Source organism: Lampetra fluviatilis, chromosome 39, assembly GCF_964198595.1.
Source record: "Lampetra fluviatilis chromosome 39, kcLamFluv1.1, whole genome shotgun sequence".
Taxonomy (NCBI): Eukaryota; Metazoa; Chordata; class Hyperoartia; order Petromyzontiformes; family Petromyzontidae; genus Lampetra; species Lampetra fluviatilis.
In genome coordinates this window covers 2,358,445-2,383,634 of record NC_136313.1, presented here as the reverse complement: position 1 = coordinate 2,383,634, position 25,190 = coordinate 2,358,445, and the positions used below count along the sequence as shown (strand labels likewise).

The window sequence follows — 25,190 nt, the reverse complement described above, 5'->3', positions numbered from 1 at the left end:
ATAATCGTAACCGGTGTTGGCAGTGAGCGACAATCGTAACCGTGTTGCATGGTTCATAGAGCAGCGCGCTAACCACACACTCACACACACAGCTGCAAACACGCCACGCACACACGTGCGCACATACGTGTGCACACAACACGAACAGAACCGCACATAATCACAGTCACGCATATAGCTACACACAAACCGCGTAGGTTTACACACACACACAATCCACACACACACACGTAAATTTTCCAGCACACACACACACACAGCCGCACACATTCAATAAAGACACGCAGGCACTCACGCACAGCCTCACACATTAACAATAACTACGTAACACACAGCGTGAACATACGCAGTCATACACACCGTATCGCTTCTAGCCCATGGTGGCAAACGAATGAGTAGGTGGGCAACACCACGCCCGGCCGCCTTTGTCTCCCCAGTGGCGATGTTTGATACACATCGCACCAGGTACTCGTTTGAGGCCGAGTCAATATAGAGGAGGCCCGATGCCGGTTCAAATATTCGCCACTGAATCGAATATCGGCTCGTAGGGTTTGTCGCGCAGTGCGCTAATCACTGCGCCACCGCTCTCCACCGCACACACAAAGACAAAGATCCCCCGTATAGCCTTAACAGACTGTAGGAGCAAGTGCTGTTAGCGAGCACCTATGAAGGCCAGAATGGTACACGAAAGGGTGAGTAGCCAGCACCACACCCGGCCGCCTTTGTCTCCTAGTGGCGATGTTTACACTCCACACCAAGTACTCGTTTGAGGCTGGTTCGACCTAGGGGAGGCCCAGGACCGGTTCAGATAATCGTAACTGGTGTTGGCCGTGAGCGGGAATCGAACTCTGGTCGCTAGGTTCGTGGCGTAGCGCGCTAACCGCTACACTACCGCTCCCCCCCCACACACACAGAGCCACACACACACAGAGCCACACACAGAGCCGCACACACACAGAGCCACACACACAGACAGAGCCACACACACACATAGCCACACACACACAGAGCCACACACACACAGAGCCACACACACAGAGAGCCACACACACACAGAGCCACACACACACAGAGAGCCGCACACACACAGAGCCACACACACACAGAGCCACACACACCCACCATCAGTCGAACGCGTTAACACAGAGGAGGCGTCGCACTCGACACGTTACGCACGACGCGTGCACGCGGTCCGCGGCTTCTCGTGGAGCGCCGGCAAGAAGCGACAGCGAGCAGTCATCCCGGGGTAAGCACACAGACGGTGGCAGATCTCACACGAGGCACAGAGAGAGTGCAGGAGGAGGGAGGAGGCGGCGAGCGAGCGATGAGTGAGCGACGGAGCTAACATGCGAGCCGGCCTCGCTGTCTGTCTGCGGGAGACGCTACCGGTGTGGGAGGGAGGGATACGGGATGAACGGTCACGATGGAGTTTCGGGTGAAACAAAGGTGATGCGGTTGAGGTGTGGGTGGGGTGGCGATGGGGGGGAGGTACCACTCTCACGGAGGGCCAAGCGCGCCTTGGGCTGGCATCTCGTAGCCCGAGTGATATGTGGAGTAAAAGTCAAGGGTTGCTGATGCCGGTGGGTTTTGGACGCGTCGTGGTTCTTGCGTTGAAACCTCAAAAGTCGTCCGGAACGCTCCGTGTTTTTATTTTTGTAATGTCTGTACGTTGAACTTATTTCGCAACGTACGTAGCCGATCGCGCTCATCGGAGGTGCGCGGGGGGGAAAACAAGAAACAAAAGAAGACGCGGTTATCGATTAATTCGTTTTCAATCTATTGATTATAACGGTGGCAATGCGGCAATAGTCCTTCATTTCTCCTAGTCGGATAATAGGAATGTATGGGACAATAATATAACATGATTATAATTTATTATGGATGGGCGGATTTTGTACTCTAGTTGTAGTGCCTTACGCCGATAATACCTACTCCAAGCTCAGTCAAGGAGCAAAACACTGTATCGGGTGAGGAATTAAACCCTGTGTATACTTTGTGTGAGTATTCGTACGTGAGTGTGTTGTGGTGTGTATTCGTACGTGAGTGTGTTGTGGTGTGTATTCGTATGAGTGTGTATAATTTTGCGTGTATTTGTACGTGAGTTTTGGATATGTCTTCGTGTATTTTTCGTACATGAGTGTTTACTTTGTGTATGTATGCGTATGCGAGTGTATATGTGTGTGTTCGTATGCGCGTCGTGTGCATACGTGAGTGTGTGTGTTTGTAAGTGCGTGGTGTGTATTCGTATGTAAGTGTGTGTGTGTATTCGTATGTAAGTGTGCGTGTGTGTGTATTCGTATGTAAGTGTGTGTGTGTATTCGTATGTAAGCGTGTGTGTGTATTCGTATGTAAGTGTGTGTGTGTGTATTCGTATGTAAGTGTGTGTGTGTATTCGTATGTAAGTGTGTGTGTGTATTCGTATGTAAGTGTGTGTGTATTCGTATGTAAGTGTGTGTGTATTCGTATGAAAATGCGTGTGTGCGTTTATTGCACTATAACTATAGATGATTAGATAAGGAGTTTTAAAAAAAGGCGTTCAGTTACTTAGTTGGTGAAACCTTGAAATGTTCTTAATATAGACGCCGGGCAGAGCGGTGATACAGCGGCGAATCGCGAATGTCTATAATAAGTCCTGCGACCCGAGTTCGATTACCTACCACGGCTGACATGAATGACCAGTGATATGAGAACGATGTGCCGCTCCCCCCCTCCCTTCCCTAACTCGCACTGACCAGCATGGTAAAGTATGGTCAACATACGTTGACCACGCACGGCTGGCTCGTTATCTGGTGGTGATGCTGCTTTGGCAGATGTGCACCGTTAACGCGCGCGCGCGCGCGCATTCGTTAATGACACAGTGTGGCGTTATAAACAAAATATATATAATAGGCGACGTTTCGGGCAACACCTCTTCTTCGTAGCCCATGCATTTTGTGAAATTAAGAATATGCTATGAGGAAGGGCCAATGCTCGAAACGTCGGTATATTATATATGTTCTCTTTTAAGGCCACAGTACTCTTGACGAATGTGTTGAGTATTGTGTGTGTGTGCGCGCGCGCGCGCGTGTGTGTTCAGGCCTTCATAGCCGCTCGCTAGCAGCACTTACCCCAACAGTCTGTTGAGGCTATACGGGGATCTTTGTGTGTGTGTGTAAGTGTTCATTATGACTGACGTGGCGTGTGGAGGCGTTCATCCATTGGCGGATGGAGAACGTCCCGGGGATGCGTTGCGGTGCGCGGTTTTTTAGCGTTGACTGCTCGCCGCGTGTGGTGGAGACGCGCGGCCACGCGCAATCTCCACGTGCTCCGTGTGCAACTCCGTTGGCAACGGAGCAACAGCAACAAGAAGAAAACTCAACACATTCGTCCAAAACGCTCTCCTGAAATTAAATCTACAATAGGCGGCAGAGGGGGGTCGTTTTTTGCGTTTAACGCGTGGCTGGGCCGATGGCTCGCTTAAGTGTTCGCGACGCTGCGTCGGCTAGGAGAAGGGGAACTTTGTGAGTGGAGTCCATGCTCAAGTGCTGTGTATATTGCGGGCTTATGCGTTCAAGTGCCCTGGAGGCGCGAAGGTCCGTGTGCGGCGTGTACGCGCGTTCTATGGTAGAGTGAGGCTCTGTGTTAGCATGCAATGCTCATCGTTAATTTAAATTACAGTATATATATAATGATGATCATCATCATCAAGATCCATGAGCAGATAGTTTGTAGCCGTCTACTGCACATGTCGTCATTTGTTACCACTATATGGCACCAATCTCTTATGTCGTCATGGATACACATAATTATAACAACTTGCATGCCATTGCCAATCCACTGCTGGATGAAGGCCTCTCCCACGCCGCATTGGTCCACGTGGTTGTTTGACCATACTTCACCACGCTGGTCAGTGCGGGTTGGCCGTGGCCGGGGAATCGAATTCAAAAGCGGCTGGGTTTCATGACGCAGTGCGCTAACCATTGCGCCACCGCTCCCCCCCCGTTAAACAAAAATCTAAGTGTAATACATATTGCAAACGCGCTCACACATGAAATTTGTATAAACATATATACACGTACATGTCTGTGTACGTGTATATATACATGTATACACGCACGCACGTATTGTTAAGCAATGTACACAATTACTACACTCATACGTACCGATACGAGATTCGCGTGGCTATCAAAGTGAAATATCCAATCATTAACGCGCTGCCAAGTTAGGTCGGTTCTTCTAACTACCCTTATCTGTTTGTATGCTTGATTACATCGCGAGGCGGTTACTAAAAACAGGACCCCGACTCTTCGTCAGCGCCAGACACAAAGACGCACGACGCTAATAATGTGGGTTTCTGCGTCTAAACGTTCGTGTCAAAATCATTTAGTATTATCTTTAGTGCACTATCGAAAACATGTGTGGTGTTTTGTTGTTTTTCAAGCAGTAATCGCAGCGAAGTGTGTGAACAGACAGACGGCTATTGTGCCTGCTAAGGGCATATTAACATCTATTTTTTATAATCTCCAGTTACCGTTTCTGTCGAATAATATATCAGATTAGATGCAGTCAATTAATAAGGGTAATTTTAAATAGCCACGCAATTGAAGTTAAACAATAACCATCGCCGAGACGAGAGACAGATCGCGACGTTCCGGCCGATAGGGCTTTTCCTGAACGACCACCACTCGTTCGTGAACAAGGCCTGTCAGTCGAAACGTCGACAAATCCCCCACCCCGGTGACAACAGTGCATCGAATCCCGCCGCTGTGTCGAATGAACCCTGCCACGATAGGGCACGGAGAGTGGTCACAACGCAGGGGCTGGGTGGCCTCACCGGACAACAGGTGCTTGTCTGGACCCAACCTCGCTCAGATTGTGTTGTTATGTTTTCGCTGCTACGCCTCCACGTGTTTAAAAGGATCGTGCGTTTGCTTGCTTGTTTAGCCGCGTGTAAGCGCCATGCAGGTGCGCATTGCACAGGCGCGCACGTTTGAAAAATGTACGCACACGTGCACACATGCTCGCCTATTCGTATTGGTACCTCGGTGGGAATATTCGCGAGCATTCAATATTTTATGTCATGCGTGGTGTTTTTTTTTCTCTCTCTCTCTATATATAATTAAAAAAAATACATATATGTGTATAAATCATGGGCGTCTGTGATGGATGTTACCCATTCGCTTCTTGCGCAACTCAACACAATGACCCTGCCGCACTATTGCAATTCATGGGAACCGCATGAGCCCACGATTCTGTGCGGGTTTTGTCGGACACGGCACCAGGCTGCGCTTAATTTAGACAGAGTGCAAATTGTGAGATACAGGAATATGTTGAACAATTTTGCTTTTATTGCATTTTTTTTGTAATTCAGCAAATTAGTGATGCAGCAAGGAGGGAGACAAAGGGGGATGTGCCAGGGTGAGGTATTGTTCGATATACGGTACGGGGGGGCGGGGGTGGAGGGGCGAAGGGGGGGGGGAGGCACAACGCGCGAAACGACTCAATCCGTTCAAGAGAGGTACAACGCACATGCACGTGGAGAACATCCTGATGCTGATGCTGCTGATATCTTAAGACGAAACAAACAAACACACACACACATATAAAAAGGATGCGACAGAAATAATTGTCAATTCCCCAAGCAAAAAAAAAACGGGAGAGAGGATAGGGAAATAAAAAAAAAAACATTAAATTATAATTACAAAAAAAGGCATGCCCGTAAACGCGGACACAATGCGTCCGATTGCACACCACGAGGGATAGCGCTGCACTGCATCGCTGTTGATTTTAGGGGGCGCTGCTGCCCCCCCCCTCTGCCCGCAACCGCCCGCGTGTCCCCCCCCCGCCCCCCCATCAACGTGGGTCACGAATCCATGGACGAATTCTCAGAATCAGAATATTTATTTTTACTGGAGAAATCCGATGAGCTATTAAGCTCTCCCCCTCCCCGCGTCTCGCCTCCGGCCTTCATGTTCGACGGAAATTTCGGTAAAAGTGGGGGCGGGGGCGGGGCGAAGAGGGTGGGGGTCAGCGGGGGGAGGAGGGGGGGGGGGCTAAAAATTCACGTGGCGACACTCGACGGATGGACGTCTAAAATCGCGTCACAATGGGAAGAAGAAGAAAAAAACACCACCACCACCAACGCGTGTGATGATATTTATATAAAAAAAAAATAATAATAATGGCGATTATCATGGTAATAATTTATATAAAATAAACCGTATCGTTGTGTTTGTTTGTTTGCTGTTGTTGTTGTTGTTGTTACGCGAATCCGTCACCCTTACAGAAACCCTGCGAGGCAATCGTTGTTTTGTATGGAAGAGGAAAAACTTTAATAATAACATAAGTGCATCGAACATCTTGGACAAAATAATACAGGCCTCTTGCTACCAACACACGGAAAAAGTCTTCAGAAACACAAAAAGACCCCCCCCCCGAATTTTTTTTTTTAACGGAGGCGAGAAAGAAGTAGGCGAGGTGTTTTTTTTTTAATATCCCTCCTCTTTCAATATTAGCGACATATTCATCATCATAATCATCATCACCGTCATCATCATAATCATCGTCGTCATCATCGTCATCATCGTAATCCGGGAGGTAACACGTGGAAGTCCCCCCTGCCCCCCCTCCCCCACCCCAAGTAATTCATTGTGTGTACACTCGCCCGACTAATAATTAATAATAAAAATCGGAATAATTCAATCGTGTTTCACTTCTCTCTTAGTTTTTGCTCGAGTTCATCAGGGTGCAGTTTAGCCCAACCCCCCCCCCCCATCCCAGCCCCAGCCGCCCCCCTCCCCCCCCCCAGCATTTACGCGGTGCGTGTACGCATCACGCACGCGCACGAACGCACGCGCACGCACGCGCTGTGCCGCATCCCTCCAAAGACCGCACACAGCTCCAAGCGCACGCACGGACGACTTCGACTCCCGAGTCGCCCTTGTCAATACCGTCGAGTCCCCCGGTGTCGCTCGTGTCATATTCTCGAGGTTTTTTTTTAGTAAGTGTTTTTTTGTGTGTTTCCTTAAAAAAACCACGGCTCACAAGGATATGACACACGCACAGACCTCTTTTTGTGTTTTTTTTTTATATATACTGAATATGAAAAATGGCTATATCAAAATTATTAGTAACCATCACAACGAATCTGGTTTGCAACCAGGAAATACAAAACAGCTATGAATTACGTAGAGACACGTGAACGATTTTACAAGAATCTGGGAAACACAAACCCCCAAATGGAAAAAATGTTTTACGGTAATTCATCAATCACATCTCGTGTCTGTCGTTCGCTCATCTTTTACAGGACGCCATTGAAGAATAAGGGGAAGGGAAATGAATTAAACAAGTCCGTGTTATTCTCGTGTCCGTTTCTTTTTTTTTTACAAAACATCGACTAAGAGCATCATGTCCTACACTACACGAAATCTTCTAACAACCAGCATCGCGGACACATGTTTCTGTGCGTGTGTGTGTTTCTCTCTCGCGTGCACACGCACGCGCGCACGCTTTATCTCTCACTCATTTTATATATATAATAATGGACATTAATCGAGTCCGCGTCTCTTCTATTTACAACACGAGGCCGTCTTCCACATGCCGCCATCATCATCATCATCGTGCCGTGCGGTGCGGGCTGGAGGGGCTGGCTGGCCAAACACAATGCGGCCTTCCTCCTCCTCCTGCCGCTCCTTCCACCACCACCACCACCACCTTCATTCTCCACCCAAGCCCGCCTCTATTGTATCGGCATGTAAGGCCAGTTGAAGCTGCTACCGGACAGCAGCATGTCACGGATGAGAGTCTCTATGGGAGTTTTACCTACCAGGCGCACGAAGAACAGCTGCTCAATGACAGACGAGGACACCGTGCGCAGGGAGGGCAGGCGTAGCAGCAGCTTGCCGAAGCGCGTCGGCTGGTTGGGGTACTGACTCCGCACGTACTCTTCCAGGGCGCACTGCGACTTCTCTTGCAGATTCTCGATGTGCGCCGAGTCCGAGAGGCCGCACGCGTCTTTGACGAGGCACGGCAATTGGGGGGGGGGGGGGTAGGGGGCCATTGGGAAAAAGGGGAAGGAGGAGGGAGGGGGGGCACACGGACGAGACAACATGGTGAGATGGGGTGGGGTGGGGGGGCAGACTGATGCTGCGATGGACTGTCCGCGCGGCCTTAGGACGCGCCTTGCCATCATCATCATCAGCAGCAGCATCAGCAGCAACAGCATCAGCATCATCATCAGCGGCAGCAGCATCAGCAACAGCATCAGCATCATCAGCAGCAGCATAAGCAACAGCATCATCATCATCAGCAGCATCAGCAACAGCATCATCATCAGCGGCAGCGGCATGAGCGTCGTCATCAAGCGCCGTGAGAGAGAGGGAGGAGGCATCGTGCCACATTGAGCAGCCGATTTGGGTGCGAAGCGAGCGGCCGTCAGAGAGACGCGAGTCGGCCCGTCGCGTGCGCGTTCCACCCCTCGACTCACGGGCTCGCGAGGTTCGCTGAGCTGTGCGGATACGAGTCGTGGGGAGGCTACGGCCAAAGGTCCCCCCCCACCCCCCCGAAACCAGGCAGGGCGTTTATTATTATTACTACTACTACACACAGCGTAAACACACAGACACGGGCATGCGAACAAGCATAGCCGGTTCGGCTTACAACTGCCTATAGGGAAAATATCCGGAGCTGAGTTCGTTATTTGCAGTGTGTGCGGTGTGTGTGTGTGTTATGTGTGTGTGTTCGGTGTATGTGCGATGTGTGTGTGTGGTGTGTGTGTGCGGTGTGTGATGTGTGTGCGTTGTGTGCGGTGTGTGTGCGGTGTGTGTGGTGCGTGTGTGGTGTGTGTGTGTGGTGTGTGTGGCGTGTGTGTGCGGTGTGTGATGTGATGTGTGTGCGTTGTGTGTGTGTGTGTGTGCGGTGTGTGTGTGCGGTGTATGTGTGCGGTGTGTGTGATGTGCGGTGTATGTGTGCGGTGTGTGTGAAGTGCGGTGTGTGTGTGCGGTGTATGTGTGCGGTGTGTGTGATGTGCGGTGTATGTGTGCGGTGTGTGTGAAGTGCGGTGTGTGTGTGCGGTGTATGTGTGCGGTGTGTGTGATGTGCGGTGTATGTGTGCGGTGTGTGTGAAGTGCGGTGTGTGTGTGCGGTGTGTGTGATGTGTGTGATGTGTGTGCGGGGTGTGTGGGATGTGTGTGTGGTGTGTGATGTTTGTGTGTGGTGTGTGTGCGGTGTGTCATGTGTGTGTGGATTGCGTGTGTGTGTGTGTGGGGGGGGGTTACTTTTAAGAACTTGCCGACGCTCACGACTGTCCCAATTGTTTTGGGTAATCGTGCTAATGACGAGCAATCGGCGTTCGATAGCAGCCACGCCGGCGGGACGGGATTCAAACCCATCCCGTTGGTGTCTCCACGAGTCTCGACAAAGGCAAAGATCCCCCGTATAGCCTTTGACAGATTGCTGGGGCAAATGCTGTGAGCGAGCACCTATATGAAGGCCGGCACCGCACCACGAGGGGGTGGTTGGTCAGCACAACGCCAGGCCGCCTTTGTTTCCCAAGTGCCGATGTTCACACACACACACACCAACCACCAGGTTCTGATTTAAGGCTGAGGTGACCTTGCGGTGAGAGCCCAGGACCGGGTCAATATTGGTCACTGATGTTAGACGTCACTGAATCGAACTCGGGTCGCCAGGTTCGGTAGCGCGGTGCAGTACAAAATCACTCCACCACCGCTCCCCACTCACACATCACGAGCATTGTTAACGCGTTCAATATTACACTGCACGTCGTTAGCATTGCTATAATTAGTACCAAATATGCCGGTGACAACATCAACAACACAACAACAAAAAAACAACCGTTTAAAATTGAATGACCAGCTAGCGAGTTGTGTTAAATTATATAGAATAACAATTGCCGAGTACACGAGTGTCTCTTCGGGAGTACCTTGTCGAAATGTGCCGTTTGATGATAATGATCGCGTGTGCAGTTACGCAGCTCACTAAGGAACTAAGGAACGGCTGCGGTGAGTTGCGAGTTGACAATACAGACGACTCTGTGATGCTTGCTGATGGCGGTGGTGATGATGATGATGGTGGTGGTCGACTCAGCCTCAAATGAGTAGCTGGTGCGGTGTGTCAACAACATCGCCGCCGAGGGAGACAAAGGCGGACGGGTGTGGGGCTGGCCACCCACAGGGTGCTACTCGCAAACAGCACTTGCCCCAACAGTCTGTTCAGGCTATACGGGGGATCTTTGTATTTGATGTTGGTGATGGGGACTCTGCACGTGTTACTTCACTGAGTTAGTGCTTCAAGCTTGGCGTTAGTCCTCAGTGTTGCAGATATTGCTATAGTGTTAGTGCTGTCTTTAAAGCGTCAGTATTAATGTTACAGCAATAGCTAGTGCTGGTGTTAGTGCGCGATATGGTGTTAGTGTTAGGGATAGAGTTAGGGCACGTGCTAGAGCGGGAGTTAGTGCAATTGCTCATGTCAGTGCGAGTGTTCCAGCTCGAGGTAGTGGTGGTGTCAAGGATAGCGCTAGTAATTATAGTGACCGCGTTAGTGCTGCTAAAGTGAGAGTTAGAGCTGGTGTCACAGCCAGGGTCGGCGATTGTTTTCACAAACGCATGTGTTGTTGGTGCGGCTGTTCGGCATAGAGTTACTGCTGGCGTTAATGCCCGTGTTAGTTCAGCGACAATCTGTGCTGCTGATAGTCCTGGACTGTAAACTTGTAAGGGGATAGCATTAGCACTGGTGTTACTGTTAGAGATAGTTCTACTGTGATCGGTATAGTAAGCGCTCGTGCTATAGCTGATGCTAGTGTTGTAGCCGATGCTAGTCGAACAGCTGATGCTAGTATTGTAGCCGATGATAGTGTAATAGCTGATGCTAGTATTATAGTGAATACCAGCGTTATAGTTGATGCAAGTGCTGTTGTGAATGTTAGTCCTGTAGTGAATGCCAATGGTATGCATGATGCTAGAGTTATAGCTGATGTTAGTGGTATCGTGAATGCTAGCGAAATAAGTTCACCATACATAGTGGGCATATCTATAGCAAATGCCAGAGCTGCTGCGAGTATTGTAGACGATGCTCGTCTTATAGCCGATGCGAGTGTTTTAGCCGAGGCTAGCGCTGGGAGCTGGAGTTGGCTATCGTCTTGTAAGGGGGCTGCCTCTCCTCTGCGAGCCACTACCCCGGGTGGATGAACGGGTTTATTGCTCGACGCGAGGCCGGATTAGTGGTACTGCCTGGCGGATTAACCCCGCAACGTTAAACCCATTCACGGAGAACTTAACTTTTTAAAACTCTACCAAGTGACTCCCCTAACAATTCAATAGATAGCTCTCTGTTCTGAACCGCGCCCTCCCCACCGGTTTAGAGATATGCAATCACGCACGTCAGTGAAAGCGTAATCACACGCACATATACAAAAGACAACGATCCCCCCTATAGCCTTAACGGACTGTAGGGGCAAGTGCCGTTAGCGAGCACCTATGATGGGCTGGCAACGGCGCACGGAGGGTGAGTGGCCAGCACCACGGCCCGACCGCCTTTGTCTCCCCAGCCGCGATGTTTACACACGCACCAAGTACTCATTTGAGGCTTAGCCGACCTAGGGGAGGCCCAGGACTGGTTCAGATAATCGTCACTGGTATTAGCTGCGAGCGGGAATGAACTCGGTTCGCCGGGTTTGTAAGCGCAGTGCGCTAACCACTACACTACCGCTCACCATACATACATACATATGCACACGCACATATATATACACATACTCACTCACACATGTGAATGTGCGAATGCATTACGCAGCGAATGAACGCACAGAGAGCAGTGGTTGTTTTAAAAGTGAATGGACACACACGTGCGCGCGCGCGCGTGTGTGTGTGTGCGTGAAATAGTGTACACACAAGCGTATACGCTGCATGTAATGGGGGTGGTGGTGGTGGTCGTTTTGGTCGATGGTGGCGGTGAACGCGATGGGAATACATGGGAAGGATGTTTGCACTGCGTTTGGCAGGGGCTCCCCAAGTTAGCAGCCCCCCCCCCCACCCACAGTGTGTGCACGATCTCCGGCCCTTCTGGCCGGCGTTTGCTGCGAGGGAGTGTGCGTGTGGGTCAGATCGCAGCCGGTGTGGGGCACGGCGGAACCCGCTGGGGCCGTTCCGTGTTCGCGACGCGCTCGGCACTTAATGGGCCCCACGGCTTTCCGTGTCCTCATTGCTTCTCTCGCTCGGGGGGGGGGGAGCCTTTTTGTCCCTCGCTAGTTACACGCACCCTCCTGCTACTCCCAATGAGATCTAACTGCTTACATATCAATGTCAATGGTAGCAGTTAGATAAATATATATATATAGTACAAGAAGGGCATCTATGTATATATGTATCAGTAGACACACGTATTTAGTTTCACGTCGAAGGCCGGGTCAACAGACGCGTTTAATTAATTACTTGTTTCGTTGCGATAGTTCCTCAAAAAACACACTGCTGATAATAATATCATCATCGTGTATACTCAGCTCTCTTTTTATATAAATGCGTAAATAAATTTACCTAATTACGCGCGTAATGGATATTTGTCGAAATGACACGCGCGGTGCAATGGATCGAGGCACAGCGACGCGGCTGCCAGGCGCTGAGATGCGTTCACTCGCCACCCTTAGCGCACACAGGCAAAGCACACGCGGTGAAGGGTGACGCCAAACGACTGGGTGCTGGTGGTGCTACTCTTGGTGGTGGTGCTTACTGCTGCTGCTAGCGGTGGTCGCGGTGGCGGTGCTGCTGCTGCTGGTTGTGAGTCTACCCCCCTGCTCCCCCACTCGCTCGCTCGCCGGCTCACTCGACTCGCTCGACTCACCGGTGGAGAAGAGCACGATGGCCTTGAGGCAGCTGTACTCGGCAGAGTCGACGTGCAGCGCCTTGAGCTTCTCCACTTGCTCCTGGAAGATGCGGATGTGGTCCATGAAGGCCACCACGCGATCGGCGGACATGGGCGACGCGTGGAGTCCCGCGGCGGCGAGCAGCGGGGCCACGTGGAGCGGCATGGCGCACTGCGCCGCGTTCAGCACGAACAGCTCGCTCCACACGAGTCGTAGCAGCGCCACCTGGTCCGTGATCTGCAGGTCGGGGAAGAACGGGATGTTCCTCGCCCACTCCACGGCGCTGAAGAGGAGACGCGCCGCCAGCTCGCAGATGTTCTCAATGCCCATGATGTTGTTGGGCTGCATGCACTGGCTGCCGTAGCGTGACGTGGGGTAAGGCTCGGCGCGCAGTAGCAGCGAGATGTAGCCCGAGAGGTACGAGTGGCCGTTCAGAGGGTCGCCGTTCACCAGGGCGTACTGCAGCGCCGGATTGGGGTGCTGAGTGGGTGCCAGTCGACCCCGCTGCACGGCTGGAAAGGGGACAAGAGCTGCAATTAAAAGAAGTCACAACCCACGCGAATAACCAAGAGACTCGGGGCAGCAGCTGGAGAATAACCCGAGCTGCTCAACACTTCAACGGCATCGGTGCGAGATTTCAAACGCGACGTTTAAATAATAAGCACGTGACGCGCCGAATTGGAGATGCGCGTGCGTGTGTTTAACTTTAGCGGTGTCGCGCGCGCGCGCGTGTGTGTGTGTGTGCAAGTGTGAAATATAGATGGCGTTGTGAAATCACGTGTCGCTAAACACACGCTGCGTCGAACACACGCGCGGGTCCGAATGCACCTTGAAACCTTTGCGTTTGAGTGTTTAATTATTATTATTATTATCGTTGTGAAACACTACTGCGTTAGCGAGCACGTTTTAACTTGCGCAATTGCCGTGTGCGTTACACTCAAACACAAGAATAAGAAGAAAACAAACTAAGCATTCTCGTACGTCCGTTTCTCAGACAATAAATCACACGGAGCTATTGACGAAAAAAAAAAAATCTCTAACGCAAACATTTGAACGTAAACGGCATCGCTAAATATTTACAAAACGTTAAGACGTCCGTGTAAAGCGCGTGCGCGCTCGCGCATGTGTGTGCGCGTGTGTACATGTGCCGCGTAACAATTGTCCACGTGTAAACATCTGTCGTGTACGTGCGCGCGCGTGCGTGCGTGCGTTTGCGTGTTTGTGTGCATGCGTGCGAGATGGCTGCTGTCATTCGTGTCCACAGATTCGCTGGGCACACGCACCTTCACGCCGCATGCCGACCTTGAGGCACTTCTTGAGGCGGCAGTACTGACACTGGTTGCGGTGGTGCTGGTCGATGGGGCAGTTCCTGTTGGCGCGGCACGTGTAGGTCAGGTTCCGGCGGACACTCCGTTTGAAAAAACTCTTACATCCCTCGCACGTGAACTGTCCGTAGTGCTTGCCGCTCGATTTGTCGCCGCACACCACGCACTCCACATTGGACTGCTGCTTGTCCCCCTGCGTGCTGCCTTGTCCGGGAGTCGTCGGGGGCGGCCCTGCGTGTCCGGGCGTCTGCGGGGTGTGCGGCCCGGCCGCCGGAGCGAGGGGCGGCTGCCCGGTCTGGCTCGGCGGCCCCGCCATCTCGTCCTGCGGGTCTCGCCACGGCCCGACAACCATTGCCATAGCGCGGCGAGGAGATGCCTGGGGAAGGGGGGAAGAGACGTGGGGGGAGGAGGAGGAGGACGAGGAGGAGGAGGCAGCCGAAGAGGATGAGGAGAGCGAAGGAGCGGCGGCCGAAGGAGTCGCGGCCGACGGAAGACGCCCGTCTATGCGAGCGCGGCGCGGAGCGGACGGGGGGAACGTCGGAGAGTGGAGGCGGCGTTGGTGATGAGAAGGAGAGCGGAGGAGCGAAGCGGAGCGGGAGCGGGGCGGGCGATCAGGAGACGTGAGTGTCGGGAGGCCGGGTCCAGGGCAGAGCGCATCCAGCCATTCAGGAAGCCAATAAACCCGGGCAAGGGTTAAAGATGAGAGGCAGTGCGGGCGGCGAGCAAGCACCAGCGGAGAACGCCGCGTGAGCGAGCGAGCGAGGAGCGCTGCTGGACACTTCTTTCACGACTCTTTTTTTCTCTTCCACCTCTCCCCTCTCTCTCTCTCGCCACTCTCTCTCTCTCTTCTCTCTGTGTCTCTTCGCTCTCAGTGTCTCTCTCTCTCTCTCTCCCGCCCCCCCTCCCCACCACCACCTCTTTTCTTCCCGGAGCGAAACAATTTCAGAGCAAACCCTCGGCAGGCGAGGCGCACGCACAAAGGAGGCGTTTGGCTCGACGCTCGCCCCCTTATAGAAAAAGGAGAAAAAAACACTCACCCCCCCCCCCCCAATCAAATATTCAGGCTAGGAGCGCTCCGTGCGCAGTCGCGACGGGAGCGGCTCGCCGCGAAATGTGCCTCTGAAGGCAACCGAGCCGCGGATGTCGGTATATAGTGAACTTTGACACGACGGCTGAAAGTGACACGTCTCTATGACGACCGCTACCATATAAGGCTCGGCGTGTCAGGGTGCGCCGAGGAGAGGTCTGTTGGCAGCTGATAATCAAAGGCGAATGGTTGGACCGCGGGGGGGGGGGGAGATGTGTCCAGTAGGAGGGGCCAGACCTCGGCAGGAGTGGGGAAGGGGAATCTATTTTTTTTTCTCTCCCGTCTTCTGCTTCCTTCGGGAGGAGAGCGTGTGAGGAGAGGCGGCGGGGTTGGGTGAGAGAGATGGAGGGTGGGTGGGTGGGTGTGGGGGGGCGAAGCCTCGGAGTTGGAGGTGGCGCGAGAGACTAAGGAGGTGGGGTGCGTAAGGGGAGAGAGAGAGGCTGGGGAGAGTTGGGAAAGGGGGCTGACCGGCCGGCTAGTGGGTGGGTGGGTGATGCGATGGTGTTGTGGGTGAGCCGTGCGTTGTGGGTGAGGGGCGGGGAGTTGGGAGTCTCGTGGTGAGGGTGCGGGTTGGCTGGGGGCTTCGCGGACAGCGCTGAGATGCGGCGCCCCAAAAACCTGCGGGGGCAATTAAACAATTGGCCCTCTCGTTCCCATCGCCGCGACCAGCCGCGTTGTCATCTTAGCGACGCCGGAGTCTCGGAGTCCCCCCCCCGCGCGCGGCCACGGCCACGGCCACCGCGGTGCTCGAACCGGCGTGAGTAGAAAGTGCAACACGCACGCTGATGCCGTTGCTGCTGTTGCTGCTGTTACTGCTGCTGTTGCTGCTGTTACTGCTGCTGTTGCTGCTGCTGTTGCTGCTGTTGTTACTGCTGCTGTTGTTTCTGCTGCTGCTGTTGTCACTGCTGCTGTTGTTACTGCTACTGTTGTTACTGCTGCTGTTGTTACTGCTGCTACTGCTGCTGTTGCTGCTGCTACTGCTGCTGTTACTGCTGCTGTTGGTACTGCTGCTGCTGTTGTTGCTACTGCTGCTGTTACTGCTGTTGCTGCTGCTTCTGCTACTGCTGCTGCTGTTGTTGCTGCTGATGTTGCTGCTACTGCTGCTGCTGTTGCTGCTGCTACTGCTGCTGTTGTTACTGCTGATGTTACTGCTTACTGCTGTTGTCGTTGCTGCTGTTGCTGCTGCTGTTGCTGCTTCTGCTGGCTGTTGCCGCCGCACGCACACCCCGAGAAACCCGGCCGCTCGCGTTACGGGACGCGGTGCCGCACGCAACGCGCACAGGGAGAGAGAGAGAGGCAGATAGGCAGGGGTGGATGGAGGGGGGGACACGCGCGAGGCGCAAAGTGCGAGCCGCTCATTCATTCACCGGCGCTTAGCGGACAAAACAACAGCACACAACGAGCGCGTGTTAATGAATGCGTGAAGCCAGATTTACCACGCTCAGCCAAGGACACAAACCGCAGTGTCTGTGTCTCAGCGTCGACTGGAGGAGATGGTCCGAAGTCATCGAGGTCTCGTCCTCCTCTGCGCGGCTCCGTGAAGAGACGAAGAGGAGGAAGAGGTTTGCGCTCTGAGCTTCGCGCGCGGCGTCCTGTCTCCCCAGACTCTTCTGTGTGTGTGTGTCTCTCTCCTCCGAGTCTCTCTCTCTGATTCACTCTGATCGTGGCCTCCTTTGACTAACGCCTCGTAACGCCGACGTAGCCGACTTCTTCTCGCCTGTAGTCCTGCTGCCACCTAGCGTGAGATCACGTCGGCTTTTACACTGCACGCATCCATCCCGCGCGCACACGTGGGCGAGCGAGCGAGCGAACGAGCGAACGTGGAGGCGACGCGGCGTCGTGAACGCGCGCAACGCGGACGCGGCTTCGCTTTCGTCCTAAGCGAAACGTCGAGCGGTCGTCGGCGATGTGGAGGGAGTGATTCTTGGAGCGCGCAGCGAGAGCTTCCATGTACACGCCTGCTCCTCCCCGCGCGCAGCGGTACGAGACTTCCGACCGCTCGGCAGTGATTTTTTTTTGTTTTAATTTGGGCGACCGGAAGAGAATAACACCGCTGCGATTGTGGGCGCAGAGACTCGCACGGCGGCGCATGCGACGAGCATCGGGCGAGCGAAATTAACATTGGCGCACGAATTCGTAGCCAAACCCAAGGTCCGTTAGTGGAGCTCGCAACTGCCTCGAGCTGCATAGGTGGGGCAATTCATTGACGCCGTGTCGATTAACACTCGCGATTATTTCACGGGTGCAAATCGCACGTGCATCGTAAGAATGTATACATTAGGATTAGTATTTTTTTACGAGCAATAACAATAATGAAATGCAAGAGGCAAAGTGGGGTTTTTAATTTAATTTTAGGGAAGGTTTTCAAATTTTTCGCGCACACGTTAAAGCGTTATCATTATTATTTAGACGCAACACGCAGCCTGCGGCGTAATAGCGGTGGATTATCGTTCAGATTTACGCACATCATAGAATAAATACACATCTTTACGGTCTCATTATTATTCGTCTGATTAACCAGCATTTGCTTTGTTGCTGCTGTTGTTGTTGTTTACGAGTTTGGGGGGGGGTGCAGGGCTATGGAAAGAGGGGGGCCTCTAGCCGTTGATGCGTGGGTCAGCAGGGGCGCAGTCGGAACGTGGTCGGCTTTCCAAGCGACCCAGACACTCAGCCGACGACAAAGGCGGTTTCGAGGGGGTCGCGCGACCCCGGCCATCCAGCCCCCATCCCCATATAGGGGCTGGGGACCCCGCTCAGCACAGGGGGTTCCCCCTTTGGCACCGATACCCCGACTTAAAAAGCAGTCGCTTAGCAGCATCAATGTGTGTGTGTGTGTACGAGAACGCACGTGCACACACACACAGAGACACACACACGCGAGCAAATATCTCGGGGGTCCGGTCGCATAACCGCGCGTCTCTGTTCAATACCACTCGGCTCCTAGCGGGGTCCACTCTACCCCAACCAAGGCCCTCTTTGTCCCCCACCCCCCCCCCCCCCTTGCTCTATATCTAAATCCATTTCGAGGCTCGCAAGCTCGGCTGCAAGACCCCGGGGTGTATCGTGCCGAGGACGTCCTGGCTGGTAAGCGGCACGCGCCGGACCCCATGTGCCCCGACTAACCCAGAGTTCATCTCGCAATGCGCGGAGACGTGTGGCCGGGGAGACGCGGGTTACACTTCTTGTGTGTTTTTTGTTGTTGGTATAGTTTTATTTTATTCACTTCCCCTCCCCCCCCCCAATCGCCCCCTACAAAGTCGAAGTGATATCCCGCTCAAATTTCCATTTGAGGTATTAAGTGCTCATATCTCCCGTTTATAGTGCTGAGCCAGTGGTGGAAATTCCTCGTGGCTATGGACGGGCGGACGAGTGTATCCATAGGACCACCACCGGTTTTTTTTATTCTCCATATACTTGCAGTGGTATTCGTTTTATCGGCCCTGCACGGGTGATGGGCTGAGTCAACCTCCAACCAAGATCTGAACTCGCAACCATCCGATCGTGAGCCGCTCGCTTCTACGGGTCAGACACCCAAAGTTTGTTTTAGTTATTATTAAATTGCATATATATTATCATATATATTACCGCGCACGTATATTCTAGGATATGTTAGCATCGTTATATTGCATTGGACGAGTCGCCCTTGAAAATGAACTCCTTAGCTCAATGGGCTACACTCGGGAAATTAACTTCTTTCTCTGATTCTTGCATATTGTCCATCGTACGCGTTCATACCGCGATAACAAAAAAACCGAGGTCGCTTAATGACAAAACTAAAAACAATGCGCATTTAATGCGCTATTCGGAATTCAAGTCGAGCAGATTATAATCGGCGCGCGATTCCACCGTTAGAAATACCGTGATCATAATTACTCGTGGATTCGTAGAACGCGATAGCCCTGTTGTCACAACCACCATCCATACGTCGGCTGCGATGCGCACGCACGTGGACACAGATCCGTGAGAGTGTGAGTGTGTCAATCCACATATACACCCCTTCAGTGGGGAGCGGTAGTGTAGCGGTTAGCGCGCTGCGCTACGAACCTGGCGACCCGGGTTCGATTCCCGCTCACGGCCAACACCAGTGACGATTATCTGAACCGGTTCTGGGCCTCGCCTAGGTCGACTCAGCCTCAGATGAGTACCTGGTGCGTAAAAAACATCGCCACTGGGGAGATAAAGGCGGCCGGGCGTGGTGCAGACCACCCACCACCTCGTGTGCCGTTCTGACCTTCATTGGTGCTCGCTAACAGCACTTGCCCCAACAGTCTGTTGAGGCTACACGGGAGATCTTTGTCTTTGTCTGTCTTCATATACATATACATATGTGTAGGGAGCGGTGGTGAAGGGCGCACCGGACGTTCTCGAGTTCGATTCCCGCTCACGGCAAACACCAGCCTCAAATGAGTTCCTGGTGCGGTGTATGAACATCGCCACTGGGGAGACAAAGGCGACCGGGTGTGGTGTTAGAAACCCCCCCCCCCCCACCACTCGCCCTCGTGCGCCGTTACGGCTTTCAAAGGATGCTCGCCCACAGCACTTGCCCCAACAGTCCGTTGAGGCTACACGGGACATCTTTGTCTTCGTTCTGTATGTTCGCGGCGATCCGAGTTCGACATCCAGCCCAAAGCGACGAGCCGTACGTATCGCAATTCCCCCAGGTGACTGCTTTAGCCTCCTCACGCGACGAGCACCTGGCGTTAATGAGAAATATCAGCAGCGGCCCGGGCGTTGTGCCGGCCACGGGAGGCATCCCAACCCCCCTTCTCAGCCCTCAAGCGTCGCGCCGTCCTTAATTGGCGCTCGCTAACAGCACTTTCACCAATACACAGGAATTTGTGTGCGTGTGCATGGGGAGCGGTGGTGTAGCGGTTAGCGCGGTGCGCTGCGAACCCGGCGACGCGGGTTCGATTCCCGCAACACCCGGCCAACACCCAGTGACGATTGTCTGAACCCTTAGGTCAACTCAGCCTCAAATGAGTACCTAGCGCGTTGTGCGAACGTCGCCACTCAGGAGACAAAGGCGGCGCGGGCGTGGGGCTGGCGCGCTAACAGCACTTGCGCCAACAGTCTGTTAAGGCTATACGGGGGATCTTTGTATTTGCGAGCGTGTAATCTGTGCGGGGAGCGGCGGTGGAGTGGTTAGCGCACTGCGCCACGGAACAAAAACCCGGCGAGCCAAGTTCGATTCACGGCTCACGACCAATATACAACCAATACACAACCAATATACAACCAATACATAAGCAGTGGCAGCGAATATTTGAAACGGTTCTGAGCACCTCCTATTAGCACGCTTGGCTACGTACGGTGCGACAGAAGTTCAACATACCGCGTGTCAAATATCGGCAGTGGGGGGAGATAAAGGGAGACAAAGGCGACCGTGCGCGGTCATGTCCACCCACCTACCCACCCTCCTGGCACTCGCAAACAGCAATTGTCTCGAGGTTGGTGCTTCTTAACCTGGGGGTGCTCTTTTCTGGGGGTGCCAGACATGGCCAGGTTTTATTTTCGAAGCTAAATCATCGGAAACACAAATAAAGCCACGGGCACCGTAAGTTTCCTCAAACCCTTTAGTGTCCACGAACATGATCACATTGCTTTGGACGATTGAGAACCAAAGGGGTGCATGGCTGCAGCGAAAGTTAGAGAACCACTTGATCTAGGGGTGGATATTGTTTTGTCATTGTGGGCGAGCGTGCGTGCGTGCGAGTGAGTGAGCGAGTGAGTGAGCGTGCGAGCGTGCGAGTGAGTGAGTGAGTGAGCGTGTGAGTGAGTGCACGTGCGAGTGAGTGAGCGTTCGAGTAAGTGAGCGTTCGAGTGAGTGAGTGAGTGAGCGAGTGAGCGTGTGACCGTGCGAGTGAGTGAGTTAGCGAGTGAGTGAGTGAGTGAGCGTGCGTGCGAACGAGCGAGCGAGTGTGCGAGCGAGTGAGTGAGTGACCGTGCGAGCGAGTGAGTGAGCGAGCGAGCGAGCGTGCGAGTGTGCGATTGAGTGAGCGAGTGAGCGAGCGAGTGAGATCGCGAGTACGCGGTCCCGGGCGAGTGTTGCAGAGAGCGGCAGGAGGAGGTCGGTGAGGAATGCGAGCGGCTCGCGGTGTCGTTGCGGTGTTTGTGGAGAGCTGTAAATCAATAAAAACGCTGTAAAAAAAGGCCTAAAGGTCAAGGTACAGTAGGCGCAGCTTTGCAAAGAAACGAAAGCCTCTCTGGGCGTCCTCACCCACACCTCACCGTGAGACCTCCACGGTGGCATTGCCAGCCAAGCGGCCACCAATTTACATGTTCACATATCGCCGCCGTGCATCACGCACGGCGGCGATATTCTTCTACTGCTCCCGAGGGTCATGCGAGTTTGGTGCGAGAATATTTCACCACGCTGGTTGGTAAAGGAAGAGGAAGAGAGGGCAGGGGGGGGGAGGGGAAACCCAGGACCCCGGCCGGGAATCGGAATCACTTCGCAGGATTTGTTGGATGCAGACGCGCTAACCACTGCGCCACCGCTCCCCTACTAAACACGCACATCGTTATGTGTGTGTGTATATATCTATATGCACGTATGAGTCGTGCAATGATATATTTCTGAATGCAACTTGAGTAACTTTTGGCCGATTCGAGTCAACAGATATCGTTGAAGTACGCAACCACATTGTGTGCTCATGCATGTGGTGCTCCGTTTTTAGATACAACACCAGAATAACAAGAATACATTGCCGTGAAAACACCGCTTCACTACAAGTCTTCCACCAATCTCAATCAACTTTTTGCGAAATACGTTCAAACTCGCCGCCCATCGCTTTCACAATATTCAACATTCAATCACCTGTTGAGAAAGACATTTCAGATTAGGTAATTAGATCATCGTGTACAAGGCGGAAACATTTTAATTCAGTTGCGGTTCAAGACACTGAACCCCCCAAAAAAGCCACGGGTAGGTAACCGAGCCGGACCGTGTGATGCTCCTGTGATGGGCGGATTGTACCCCCACATACCTGGTATGTACGTTGAATTTCTTTCGCACCGTACGTAGCTTACCGTGCTAATTGGAGGTGCCTCCCCATATCGTCTCCCGTGTGTCCGTATGCCTCCATGTGTCTGCCCTTGTTGGTCGGTGTCTCTCTATAATGTCTCCTTGCCCCTCGTGTCTGTCCGTGTCAGCCCCGTACATCATTGTGTACCTGCCTAGTTAGAAGCACACAGAGCTCTCAGCTATTAGTGGCGACCCTGGCTGGCCATACGCGATTGTAGTTCATCGAAGCGGCCGATATCATTGCCACGCGTGGCAATTTGTAGTAAGCAGCCAAAAAACAAAATCTAAACGCAAGTCGATTCTAAATGTGGAGGAGGAGGAGGAGGGCGAGACCGGAGGAACCTGGAGAAAAATCTAAGCGATCACCACGGGGAGAGAGAGAGAGTGAAAGAGAGATAACACGCAGACTCAAATCCCTCTTCGTTGTTGTCTTCCAACGTGTGACCACGTGACTCTGCTGTGTGTGTGTGTGTCCGTCCTCGTGGGGGGGGTGTAGGGTAGCGGTTAGCGCTACGCTGCGATACGAACCTGGTGACCCGAGTTCGATTCCCGCTCACGGGTCAACATCAGTGACGATTATCTGAACTGGTCCTGGGCCTTCCCACAGGTCGACTCAGCCTCAAATGAGTACCTGGTGCGTGAAAACATTGCCGCTAGGGGAGACAAAGGCGACTGGGCGTGGTGCTGGTCACCCACCCCCCGTGTGCCGTTCTGGACTTCATAGGTGCTCGCTAAAAGCACTTGCCCCAGCAGTCATTTAAGGCTATACGGGGGATCTTTGTCTTTGTTCTTCTATATATCCCCCCGCACCACCCCCATCTCCCTGACCCCACGTAGCCCGGACCAGAGGTCTCTAACCCGGGGCCATCCATGCCTCGCCCTGTCACACGTGTTCGCCCGCCTGTCATTCACGGAACGACTTCACTTGCAGCGAGCGGAGTGATCAGTGATCACACGCGACTGTACATCGCAATGATCCGGCAGACAGACAAATATCCCCGCGGCATTGCCTCAACACGGACTGTTGGGGCAAGTGCTGTTAGCGAGCACCTATGAAGGCCGCCACGGTACACGAGGGGTGGGTGGCCAGCACCACGCCCGACCGCCTTTGTCTCCCCAGTGGCAATGTTTACACAGCACCAGGTACTCATTTGAGGCTGAGTCGACCTAGGGGAGGCCCGGGACCGGTTCAGATAATCGTCACTGGTGTTGGCCGTGAGCGGGAATCGAACCCGTGTCGCCGGGTTCATAGCGCAGCGCGCTAACCGCTACACTACCGCTCCCCACTGACACACACACACTGACACACACACACTGACACACACACACTGACACACACACACTGACACACACACACTGACACACACACACGTGTACTGGCGCGTAGCTACACACAGAGACTCGTTCTACCGCGCTAACTGGAATAATTAAGGTCACGCGTGCATCTGTCTTCACGACAAAAACGCGGTACGTGTGCGCTAAACCATTGTCACCAGAAACCTCTGGTGGTCTATATGGACATGAATGGAGAAAATAAAATAAAACAACGTTCAATAATTTACACTGCCGTATAATAGAAAAATGGTGAGCTGACGTCTTGGGCAACGACCCAATCTTCTGCAGAGCTCTGAAGAAGATCCGTTGCATTTGAAGAAGGGTTATTGGTCGGATCGTCGGTGTTTTCTTTTTATTCTGTGATAAGACACAGTGCGATTGCCTCAACAGACTGCTTGACAACGCCAGCCGTTTCATTTAGAGGTACACCTACGAATTGTTTCGTGACAGCGGCAGATTAAGTAGACAAAAACAGAGCCTTGATTATTGCAATAATGCTGCTTATTTACAACGGAGAGGCAGACACAGAGAGAGAGACTCTGAGTTTCGGGACAATTTTCCAAGAACGTCTCTCGCTGCAAAATGTTGGGCAAGTTTTTTTTACTCGGCGAGCGCTACGTGAGATGCCACCCGAGTAGAAAACAAGACAAAGACAGATCCCTAGCGTAGCCTTAACAGAATGTTGGGGCAAGTGCTGTTAGCGAGTAGCACCTATGAAGGCCGGCACGGCACACGAGGGGGTGGGTGGCCAGCAACCACGCCCGGCCGCCTTTGTCTCCCTAGTGGCGATGATTACTACACACCGCACCAGGTACTCATTTGAGGCTGAGTCGACCTAGGGGAGGCCCAGGACAGATTCAGATGATCGTGACCAGTGTTGTCCGTGAGCGGGAATCGATCTCGGGTCGCCGGGTTCATAACCCGGCGCTTACCATTGCGCTACCGGTCCCTGCGAGAACACACACACACGTACACAAGAGCACACAAGACTCAGAGCTCCACACAGATAGATTCAATAATCCGTCCATCACAATGTGTCAATCAGCTCTGGTTGCACAGTGGTCGGGGGGGCGGTGTCCATTAACATTCAACTGAGGGTAGGAAGACGGGGAGGGGGGACACCGATTGGGGTGTATGGTGAGGGGCCTTACGACCCATCGAACTTCTCGGCATCACAACTCGCCGATTGGAGGGGGGGGGGGGTATCAAGCTCCACGGTCACCCAGCGTCGCACGCGAGAACCGCCCGTGTCGCCCTCCCTCTCTCGCATCCCGCACCTCCGATGAGCACGCTTGGCTACACGCGGCGCGCAAGAATCCAGGTGTGACGATGAGCGCAACGTACGAGGAATTCTACTTGCTTGGGATTGCTCACGGGGGTTATTGTCCGACACTCGGTCGAAGTTCAGTATTTTCGTGGACACAGTTTCGTCGCAGCAGGGAGTGCGAGCGCGTCGTAACGCCTAGATGCGACCTGTGTGGGTGGATTGTTCGGCTTACGGGGAGCGGCGGTGTTGTGGTTAGCGCATTGCACTACGAATCCGGTCAGCCGAGTCCGATTTCT

At 53.2% G+C, this 25,190-nt stretch overlaps 1 protein-coding gene across 3 annotated transcripts; it reads right to left on the bottom strand.

The window, feature by feature from the left end:
* Nucleotides 1-6,787: 6,787 nt before the first annotated feature.
* Nucleotides 6,788-22,319, bottom strand: LOC144945855 (nuclear receptor subfamily 2 group F member 1-B-like). 3 transcript variants are annotated; one of them, XM_078874433.1, is made up of 4 exons: nt 22,298-22,319; nt 14,140-14,557; nt 12,835-13,386; nt 6,788-7,992 (listed from the first exon to the last, which is right to left on the bottom strand). In XM_078874433.1, exons 2-4 carry the CDS (start codon nt 14,537-14,539, stop codon nt 7,718-7,720), a joined length of 1,227 nt encoding a protein of 408 aa, XP_078730559.1. In that variant the 5' UTR covers nt 14,540-14,557; nt 22,298-22,319; the 3' UTR covers nt 6,788-7,717. The 3 variants fall into 3 exon arrangements, with proteins under 3 accessions (XP_078730559.1, XP_078730557.1, XP_078730558.1); XM_078874431.1 differs by lacking the exon at nt 22,298-22,319 and adding an exon at nt 16,705-17,242; XM_078874432.1 differs by lacking the exon at nt 22,298-22,319 and adding an exon at nt 16,705-17,240 and having other exon boundaries at nt 12,835-13,368.
* Between the last annotated feature and the right edge of the window lie 2,871 nt (nt 22,320-25,190).

Bases quoted from the DNA above. Each gene is read 5' to 3' on its own strand.
- LOC144945855 (XM_078874431.1), bottom strand. From the start codon at position 16,776: ATGACTTCGGACCATCTCCTCCAGTCGACGCTGAGACACAGACACTGC. The intron at 14,558-16,704 runs GTAAATCTGGCT...CCCCTTCCCCAG, and splicing joins TGTGTCCTTGGCTGAGCGTG to GCATCTCCTCGCCGCGCTAT. The intron at 7,993-12,834 runs GTGAGTCGAGCG...GCCTCGTCAAAG, and splicing joins CATCGTGCTCTTCTCCACCG to ACGCGTGCGGCCTCTCGGAC.